The 11,168-nt window shown below is 41.5% G+C and overlaps 1 protein-coding gene across 6 annotated transcripts in view; it reads right to left on the reverse strand.

Moving 5' to 3' along the window:
* SMYD3 (SET and MYND domain containing 3) overlaps positions 1-10,885 on the reverse strand; it is a 424,609-nt gene extending 413,724 nt beyond the window's left edge. For 4 of the 6 annotated variants that reach the window (XM_072856508.1, XM_072856509.1, XM_072856505.1 and 1 more), the window contains exon 1: positions 10,671-10,885. In XM_072856508.1, coding sequence (XP_072712609.1) covers positions 10,671-10,834 — 164 coding nt within the window. In that variant the 5' untranslated portion in view covers positions 10,835-10,885. Of the gene's footprint in view, positions 1-10,459; positions 10,525-10,670 lie in introns of those variants that run through there. The other 2 variants (XM_072856507.1, XM_072856510.1) reach the window with 2 other exon arrangements.
* Between the last annotated feature and the right edge of the window lie 283 nt (positions 10,886-11,168).

An 11,168-nucleotide genomic window follows, 5' to 3' on the forward strand; every position in this document is an offset into this window, starting at 1 on the left:
CAACTGATAAGACGATTTTAATATGACAAGTGGATAAAATTTATAAATGGCTGAGTAGCCAGTCTTATTTGCTAAAACAACATAGACACGTATGAACCTAAATCTCTGAAGTGGTTTTCTGTGCCACTTCAATTTTTCTTTTTAATCTTTCAGTCTGATTTTGCTTCTTCAGAAATCTTGACTAAGATACTTTCAACAGCTAGAGGACTTGGAGTCAATGCACCACAGAAATCACAGCGAGCTACAAAAAGTACAGACCCACATCAATATTCACTCAATGCTTAGAATATCTGGATCCAGAGTTTGATCCAAAAATCTCAATTTTTTTCAGAGGAAATTAAACTGCAGTGCACTAGCCTGGCACAAAACTTTCTCATCCTGTACAATATTCAATAAAGATTCCTAGCACAATGATCTGCAAAGTGGTACTTGAATTTACTCCTCACACACGGACAAGTTACATAAAAATGGAGGAGGTAAAATTTGTGAGATATACTTTTATACACAGTAAGTGTTCCTCAGTACACCACTTATCTCAGAAGGAGCTGCGAGCTCTATTTCTGTGATGGAAAACAGCAGCCAGGCCACAGCAAGAAGAAGAGGTGCTACAGTTTGTCTTATCAGGGAGAAGATGTACTTAAAAAAAAAAAAAAACCAACAAAAAAACCCCACCAAGACAGCACTCCAGTTTGAACCTTCATGTTAAAGCGAGCTGCTTTCAAGCTTTTCTTGACAAATAAATAAAAACAAGTTTCTGGCCTTTGAGAAGCATGAAATACACAGAACAAAGATTTTACATAGGAAACATACATAGTTTATTTCATGCTCAGCATTTCCTGAGACAAATCATTCCTCTTTGAGGGCAATGCCTCACCAAACATCTTGTCCCAATTTCTGTCCCCCTATTCTACCATGATCCTTCCCACTACCAAGAATCACACCACCACAGAAATCGTCTTTTCAGGTCACTAGCACATACTCCTAGCAGTTGAATGAGCCATTTGAATTAAATTGTATGAATGAGCCATATTCATTTGAATTGTAAGAAAGGGCTTATAGTTGATAAGAGTGTTTTTACTCCCTCTTCTTTCTCAATGATGATCTTTTGTCCTTTTCTGCACTTCTACATCACAACCACTCCTAATCACACCCTCCTAAGAAGTCCTTCTTAACACGTTGGCTGGCTTTTTTCCTTTGAATGCTGAAACCTGATTACGCAGGCAGCACACAAACCCTATGTGAATGGCCAGGCAAGCCCTCCCCAGTGAAGCCAAAAGTTGTATTTCCTGCCTATTGACTGCAGGATCAGGTGCTCTGATACTCAGAGGACAACAAGATAGTTTAGTTTAAAAAAATATTCGGTCTTTAATTTCACTTGAGCTTGAGCAATCAAGCTAATAGCAGAACAAGCCCCAAGCTGAAGGCAGCTAGCAGCTAAAATGATAAACAGGAAAGCTAAATATTGCATGAATAGGGGATACAGCTTGACTTAGCATAGGAATTACTCACTGGTGTTCAATCAATTGTGCCACTTGGCGCCGACCCTACAGTCATCAGGACGCCCTTGGGAATTATTCAAAACTTTACCTTGGACTCTAAATAAAAAATCTCCCATTCAGCCACAGAGGCATGCTGTGAGAATTATGATTGCAGGAACTAAGCACAGATCCTGAAATAAGTAAAATCAGGGACAAAAATAAAGTCAGAAAAGTCAAGACACTCCTGTGTAACCAAGACATCAGCCAAAGAGAAAATATTTTCTTTGTGCTAAAAAACAACTGAAAACGTCTGCAGTATTTCTTCTACTAAACTGAAACTAATGGCAGGAAATGCTTCTGGGGAAGTAATATATGGCAGAAACACTATTGGGTAAAGGAATGCAGGTGGGGCCTGATTGCGCAGGACTGACCCGGGCTACAAGGCAGAAGAAATCCTCCTCCACACTAACAAGCCAGTTGGTCCTGCACTCCTGAAAGCCCTGCTTCTCCTGAAGATACCCATAAGAGCTTGGAAATTCCCCTAGCTGCCCTTTTTAAAGTTTCATTTTTATCTACAGCAGACTAAAAGCTAGCTACAACCCAAAGACACAGCCCTGACTGTCCAACCTTGACCTGTCCCTTCAATGGCCACTTCAGCTCCTCTCTCCTCCCACCAATAATTTGATTCAACAGCACTGAAAGATTTTTATATTTTGGTGAAGTATGTTTTCTGCCAGCTTATTTCCCTGCACCAGCATATCATAGGTCAGATAAGCAGCAAAGCTGCCAAATGAGAAGCAGAAGGAGTATGCAGGAAGGAGAGCAAGGACTCGGGGGAGCCGTAAGAATAACCTGCCCTTCCTTTCAGCAGCTTCTAGCCAGCACATCAGGTAGGCTGTCACATGGATCTGTACCCCACTTCAAAACATGAATAGGTGGGGTGGAGAGACATGCCAAAAATTCCAAGCCTCACCTATATAATTCTGAATAATTCAAAACAGCTGTTGCAACTGGTTCTGAAGAAGACTGTAGATGCTTCAAGAGAAAACAGCATCATCCCATACACCATGCAACCAAAACCACATAGTGGATTCTGAGCACAGCCACAATGGAAGCAACCACTAACAATTAATGAATTGCAATGCCTATGGACAAGATATTGTTAATAGTTCTTAAAGAATTTAAACAATAAAATCCCTAATGCAGTGTAAAACTTTCAGCAACTTACGCAAAATTAAAAACTTTCTTGGAAGATATCTGAAACTAATTATGTCATTACATATTACATTAGCTAGAAGTTACTCATATTTTAATCACTTATGTTTTCCCTCATAGCACTAATTTTAATTTTGTACTTCCACAATTACAATTCACCCTAAGAAAATGAATACTAAAGATAATCTAATCCACATGGCTTTATCATTTCATGGCTTTATCATTTACCACAAGCAAAGAATATTCATGCAGAACATATTAATATTTTAAAACATGAATATTATGGACTGCACTAGGCAGAAAAGAAATATAATATCAGGTGTGGATTGCAGATACATAGTAAAGCCTAAATTCAGAAGAATTTACAAGATGACTACAACTTAAATTGTCAGTCACAGCTTGACAAGACAACAATTTTCATATGATACCTTTCAAATTACAGAGCAGTATAAACATGGAAATTGTAAACACAAAATCACAACACGGCAAAACCTTCAGGGACTTTTAAAGCATGGCTAACCTTAAATTTTCATTTTCCATAAATGACAGACATGGCAATAAACACTTGACCTGGGAGAATTTATTTTTAACAACGCCTCTCCCTTTTCTATTTCTTCTATTATTAACAGGGGCAAAGCCAGGTTGGCAGCAGAAGGCATTAACAGCAGCCTTGAGACCGCAAGGCAGGGGAAGAAGGGAAGGAGATGGGCAAGGACCCACACCTTGCCTAAGGCAAGCCCAGAGCATCCAAAGCAATAAGGAGGCATGGAGTGCGGACCGAAATACTGCACAATGGAAAGGAGAGAGTTTACAGCAAACAGAAACTGAATTACATTCCTAAAACAAATCTCCAAGTGAAAGAAACAGTCGGTAGAGGAAAACACCTACCAAGGGATATTCCTAACAGGAACACAGGAAACTCCTGATCACCCTAAAGGGTGCTGTGAGGGAGGCAAACCAAATCAGTGGGCAGGCCAGGACAACTTAGTATGAATGCTATCCTGAATGCCAGAGCTTCCTCCTTCCCCACCTTCAACCTGACTCTGAGCAGAAGGAAAGGGAGATGGAGTCTGTAAGTGTAATTTCTGCTACAGGCTTTATTCCTCTAGACAAGAAAGTTCAGGGCCTTCTCTGGAGGAGATACTGCAGGAAAGCACAGTCAATAGTCTATTCTCTTCACTCTCTCTTGCAGATTTTCCTGGCAGCATGGGACAGCAGCCTGGAAGCCACTTCTCCTATGGCTCCAGCTGGTATGAGGACAGAAAAAAGCATATCTATCCTGCTCTTTGTAAGGTTGCTTCAACCTTCACTACTGCGGTAAGATGACATGGGGGAGGGAGAGTACCTTCTTAGGAAAATGCTACTTTTTTTAGGCTATTAGTCCTTCAGCTACAGATAGAAACATTTCTGTTGGTGGTTGTGTGCAATTTCTTGGGTCGTGGGAACCATTCTCACCCATCTACATGGAACTTGAAATTCTGATACTTTGTATATCTCATGTCTCACATACTGTTTTGTTTCACTTCCTTTGCCTTTACTTCCCACAAAGCCAAATATATCAAGAGAGAAGAGCACTGCAATTGCACTCCTGATTAGTCAGAAATGCTACATCAAGTTATAGCATATAATTTCCAGGATTATCCTACCTTGGAAGCCCAAAAACATACCTGGTCCTAACAGTCATACTGTTTCAACACTGTGATTACCACTAATCAGATATAATTTTTTTATATTCCTCTACTTCATATGAGGTTATACATCTTGAAAACTACTGAAAATCTGTCTGGAACTGACTGTCACTGAAGGGACATGAAACACGCCATACTTCTCACATCTTAAAAATGTTATTGCCAACAAACTCATGGCACCAAGTCATGCTGACCAACTTTAATTCATTTACATGTAAGTGTAAGAATTATTTTTTATATATAAGTTTAAGGAATTTTTAAAACCTTGTTATTCCAGTCTATTAACAATCATGGAAATACAATAGCCTACAAAAGAAAAAAAAAAAGCTTTTTTGGGGGTATCGTTTCACATCTAAAAAAATATAACTATAATACTTAACAATCTTCATTTTATGAGAATTCATTGAAAGTTAACAGTCAAAGAATGTATCATCAAATAGTAGTTTTCCACATTTCAGTATTCCTGTAGAACAAAATACAAGTATACCAGGAACACCTAGAGCAACAAACCAGTATATTTTCAAGAAGCTAGCATAGTTTGAAAGCTATCTCTATATTAACCAGCAACATAAGTATTTTTCAGAGATAAATGAGGAGACAGGGTAGATTTTATAGCCTCATGCATTACTGGAAGTCTCATATATGCTAAACTTCTATCTGTGTAAAGAAAGAACATCCCTTAGCTCATACCTCCTAATCACCCAGCACAGCTGGAAGCAGCACAACTCAGGCGCTGCGCTAACAGAGACATTCTCTTTCACGCTTAAGGAAGTGTCTTAGGTTTGTTGGTGAATGACAGCACCTTCACAGAGAAATCCCCATTGCTACAGAGCCAAAATAACCCGCTCCTCTCCTCTCTTACCCTCCCAATTGCAGGTGAAAGAGGTACACTTGGAGGGTTAAGGGCTAGCTATCCTCAGGCAGAGCTGCGCCAGTCCACACCAGGGCCACAGTGGTATGAAGGATCACACAATCAAAATCATCCCCCTCGTCACTCTGAACCAAACCCTGCCTCTATCTACTTAAAATATTCCACACTGTGGTTATAACATAATGGTATTTTTGTACCTTCAGGATGCCATTAACCTAGGTACTCCATACTTTAACAATGGTATGACAACTTTCATTATGATGATGATAATAATATAAGGTAATAATAATTAATAATAATAGAAACCAGCAGCTAATTTAAGAGTGTGTCTATGCTGAAGACACAGCACTGAATGCACAGTCCTGAATGTAAAGGTTATTGTATGTATTTGGCTATTTTTAAGCCAGGTGAAGTAGAGCAAGGAGCATACACTTGCTGGCCTGTGTTTAGCACTTTGTAATTGCCCAACTATTTACCAAATTCTTGGCTATATTTCCCATACTGCAGTAGCGTCTGCTGCCATGGCTAGTTTACCAACAGTCCTAACTTAGATGTTTTTCCTCTCTCTAGATAAGTTTACAAAAGCTGCAGTCATACAAAAACACATTCATACTTCCCCTTGTTCCATTACTATGCTTCCCCTTATTCCATTACTGGAGTCTGAACCTCTGATCTTACCCAAACAAGAAACACTTAAGTCTTTTATTTCACAGTCTATATATAATGTTGTACATTACCTATTCTCAAATATTCACATTTCTTAAGTGTCTCTTTCCTTTAAAGGCATAAGTGGCATAGCATTTGGAAATAGGCTAGTGTTATCTCTTTTTCCTACTTTCTCCAACACACAGGCTCTAGGAAGTTTGTTTGCTTGTTCCCAGGTATCAACTAGGACTTAAGTTTTCTTGCAGTGGACTCTTGTAAATACAACCCATCACAGAAACGTTCTGTAAAAAGCGAACAAACACCAAAGGTGTAATTGACTTTCAGCCTCATTTTGACTCCCATTCTATAACAGACTGGGTATATTTTCAATTCAAAATCTGAAAGCCAGACCAAGCAGTGCCATCACTACCACGTACCTTGCAGGAAACTCAACCAGCAGGGATTAATGGCCATTGAATACACAGAGGAAGAGAACTGCCAAGCACCAAGATGCCACTTCTGCATTCACTTATCAGACAAACAACATCTTTAAAAGCCATGTAAAGATTTAATAAGCTCAGCAAACTGAGCAACACCACCAGATAAAACGGATAGCCTAATAAATCAGCGTGTGCAAGCAAACTTTGCAATGTTAAATTGTCCTACATGAAAAGTCAGCACTGATTTAGGATTATTTTGTTAAATCGAGATGTAACTGGCTCTATCCAGATTTTAACAGAACTTTTAATCTGAACAGCTACATAAAAGCAAATTCTAATAAACCATAAAACTAAACAAAAAGCACCAATATTAAATATTAAAAATATTAAAAATAGCACCAATGAATGGCAGAAAAAGAGGTCAAACAAGTATTTTCCTATAAACTTAAAATTTTGCATAGAAAGTTGAGAATATCAGTATTTTCAGATTTATTCTGACATCTTCTATGATCTTATGTAACATTAACAGCAGAACTCTAAACACATAAGCAACTCAAGTATTCCAGTGTTTGCAGTACTTTGCTTTTTTAAGGAAATAAAAAAATTCAATCATCACACCCACTTGACTATACTAACTGCAAGCCTGCCTTCTGACCCTGGCAGGACAATAGAGACTATTATCAAGAGTAAGACCATTAATTGCCTGGATGAATAAAATCTATAAGGAAAGAGCAACTATAGCTCCCATGAAAGGACAGCCTCCTCTTCTAACTTGCCTAAATTCTGTGAGGGTTTCAACACATGTATGAATAAAGGCGACCCACTCAACATAACATAATTGTGGACAGGCTAAATTAAGCTACATTGACAGGGACTGGAAGAAAGGTCATTTTATAGACTGATAGCCAGGTAAAGGATAGAGAAGAAGAAAAAAATAAGGTGTAATAGTCGCTTTCCAGAACAGAGAAAGATGATGGAAGCCTCCGGGGATCACGGGCAATTACCTTTATTCACCATCTTTATCAAAGTCCAGCACAATGGAAAATACAGTGAAATTCCCTAAGTTTGTAAATGAAACAGATTTCTTTACCCCCCCAGTCCTGCTACATAAACCTGTACAGAGCTGTACTGCCACTGATCCCACCTTAAAGAGATATTAAAGCATGGAAGAAGCCATACAGAAAATCTTTTGTTAATAAGAGAGGAAGAATCTGTTCTGTTGCTTTCCTCAGTAAGTTGTTGGAAGAAGATGACAGCCATCCAAATCTTGTCAGGCTTCCATAAAAGCACAAACAGCATGTTTTCAGCCAGGCACTGACCCTAACACTACAGATACTCTTTTGCAAAGAAGGTACCATCGTGCAACACGTCATGCGTACTCTCAAGACACTGCTTCCATAGAAATACACACTGTCAACAAACACTACTCTTCTTTATAAAAATTTCTATTTCCGAGCAAATCTTTACTATATATCCTACTTCAGGACAGTATTTTTTTTATTGCTAATGGAATATAATTCAAAACAGCTACACTATCATATTAAACCAGGTATAGCAGAATATTTTAGCCCAGCCTTATATAAAAAACAACATGAACCTATTCATTAGAAAATACAGGATTATCTCTGAAGTAAGAAGAAATCACAAAAGGGGAGACAGTTACTAAAATTTGCCATCTGGTCTACATACAATGTAGACCTAATAACACTGACCAAAAATTTTAACTACACAAATAGCACCAACAGCCCAATAAGGTAAGGAAGGGATGTTAGTCTTTCTACTGGTAGATGCACTAACTATATATATATATATGAACACTTCAGTATTTTAAATCCACAATAATATTCACTTTAATTGAGATAAGACTAAGCAGAACTACTGAACTAGCCAAGCTCTCCTCTCTGAATCAGAGCTGCAAACTCTGCCCCCAACAGCAGCCCTTACTCTGCTTGGGCACCTCACACCCTCACCGTAAGGACTCAGCCAAGGTCACTGAGTAAGTCAGCACTATAGCAAGTCCGTGACCCCAAATCCTGGTGAGACCATGCTGCCTCTCAGCAGGCAGTCCAGAAATAAGATATTCTGCACATTATTACTAATCTTCTGGTTCACCCAGCACTTCTCACACAGCCAAAAGCTGCATCCAACAACATTTACTACTACAGGCTGGGAGACAAAAGTAAGTATAGAATTACACTTCACAGTATAAAGCCTCAAACATTAATATTATATATAGTAAGATTGCTAAAATGCTAAATCAATGTCAAGCACAAAACCTTTTTTTTTAATTTGTGTTCCTGTACTGCCACCTAAAGATCAGAGACAAAAACAGGAACAGTAGTAGACATGTGACTTTTACCTGTAGTCCTGGAAATGAGCAGTAATGTTTTTTCTGATACCTGCCTTTGAACAAAGATCACACTGTGTATTAAAAGAAAACCAGGTTCATGAAACAGTTCAATTCCACATCCCACTTCAGCAGTACTTCACCATTTTTCTAATTTCCATACATTAAAAAAAAAAAAAAAAAAAAGAGAGACCTCTGTATGGATATATGTATCACTCACTAATTTAACAAAGTCCATTGAATAGGAAGACACTGCCTTTAATTAGATGAATAAGAAGAAAGTCAGCTTGCACAGTCTTGATCTATAAACTCCATCTAGCCATGGTACATTTTGCAATAGAAGCTAGATTGGTGAAAAATTATTTTTAACTTCCTTATTTAACTTTTTTTAATTTACCTTATATCACTATTTAGAAAAAAGACAAACTTTCACAAGTGCATAACCTTTCATGACATATCAGTTGGTAACACCACTATTTCTCCCAACAAACATTGCCCTGGTTACACTTCTATATCCAAACACTTCAGATTCATTTTCATTCCACCTGTTGCTGCACTCAGCCTGTCTTCTGAAGTCTGCAGCCTCTCACGACTTGAAGTTGAAAAGGTACAGGCAGTCACCACCCCGAAGGACTCTGATGTCATGGGTCAGGCTTCACAGATATATTAGCTAAAAATATTTTTTGGTTTTGTTTTTTTTTTTAATATGCTGAGGTTAGATCCAAGTGTAGCCTGGAACACACTGTCAAACTTTTCCCTGGGAAAATGAGGATCACATTATCATTTCTATAAACAGAAGGTGAGATGCCCTGTAAGGACATGAAGCAAAACACGGGGAATGTTTCAATAAAGAAAACTTAAAATACTCAAAAAAAAAAAAAAAAAAAAGCAAAGGCTAGGAGTATTGAATTGTTTCTCTTCTTCAAGTCTTGGTAATTATACGTGGTTTTGGATTACCTACCAATATGTTTCAGGTATTAATATATGGATCTCCTACAGACAGATCTATCACAATCTACCTTGCTGGAAAATTGCTAAAGGGTAGAAAACTGTTGGTTTGTTTGTTTTTTTTAAACAGACACAGAAAGCTACTATGGGTTTGTCAGTTTTCACTTGCAAAGATTTGGGGGAAGAAAGAAGCCATTTATTTAACGCATGTCTCAAAACCACGTGCTCTTCACACAGGATAAACTTGCCTAGGTACAGGAAACTCAGCCACCTCACGCTGCCTATTTCATGATGGCTGGTGCCTAACGCTGTCGTCACCTCTACGAATGCCCAGGGCAGAGCGTTACGCAGCAGGGAACAGCGTGACGCTCTCAGTCAAACGGATGGTTTCCTTGCGGGGCTACAGCGGATGAGAACTTTAGCCTCACCACAACAGGTAGTTTTGAGCAGGAGGGGGCAGTCACACACCGCTCACCACGGCCCGTTACCCCCACCACCGCCGCCGGCCAGGTCAGGCCTTCGCCCCCAGAAGCGACAAGCCACCCAGCAGCGTTTGGCCGCTCCTGCCCCCGCCAGGCTGAGAAAGGCTTCTGAAGGGAACCTGGCGCCTCCTGGCGCCTCCAGCCACCGCCAGCCCGGCGCGAAAACCCCGCCGAGCCCCGGAAGAGCACCAAGCCACCTCCGGCACTACCGACTGCTGCCGCCCGCCCGCAGATAGCCCAGGAAACCTCCCCCTTCCCGCGCCCAGGAAGAGAAGCCCTGTCAGGAAAGCCTAAAAAAAAAAAGCCCTCACTAAAAAGAGCGGGAGGAAGCGGCAGGTCGCGCACCTCAGCCCTGGCGGCAGCGGCCCGCCCCCGCGGCACACGGCCGCCGAGACCCGGCACAGCTGGCCCCGCCGGGAGAGAGAGAGAGAGACCCCCACCCCGCCGCACCCCCAGGCCGGTGCCGCGCCACTGCTCCGCCTCAGCGGAAGGGGCGGCGCTAGTCGGGCGGGGCCGGCGGGAGAGGTGGCTGCGGCGTCCTCCCGCCCGCCGGTACCTGCGTAGGCAGCGCTCACACACGGCGCCCAGCTGCTCCTTGGTGACGACGTAGGCGAAGGGCTCGGCGCGGTACAACAGCTCGCCGGGCCGCACCCGCCGGCGGGACCGGAGGCCGCTGCCTTTGCCCGGGCTGGGGAACCGCTCCAGCGCCGCCAGCTCCATCCTCCCGCCCGCGCCGCCACAGAGAGAGCGCGGGGCCACCCCGCCCGCTGCCACGTGATGCGTCGCTGCCGCCATCTTGACTCAGGGCTGGGCCGCCCCGCGGCGGGCGGGAAGCGGCCGCCCATGTTCTTCAGCAGTTGAGCGGACGGTTTCAATACTCGTTTGTCCTGGCCGAGACCAGATCTCCCGCCTGTACGGAGGGGCCGCGGGACAGAGGGTAGCCCTTTGCTTAATACGCTTCCATTAACACATCACCCCGTGATGCTAAACGAAGTGGTTATCAATGTGTCTATGGCCAATTACAAATAGGGAGTACGCTGGAGTTTTTTCAGTT

The sequence above is a fragment of the Ciconia boyciana genome, chromosome 3, assembly GCF_034638445.1.
Source record: "Ciconia boyciana chromosome 3, ASM3463844v1, whole genome shotgun sequence".
NCBI lineage: Eukaryota > Metazoa > Chordata > Aves > Ciconiiformes > Ciconiidae > Ciconia > Ciconia boyciana.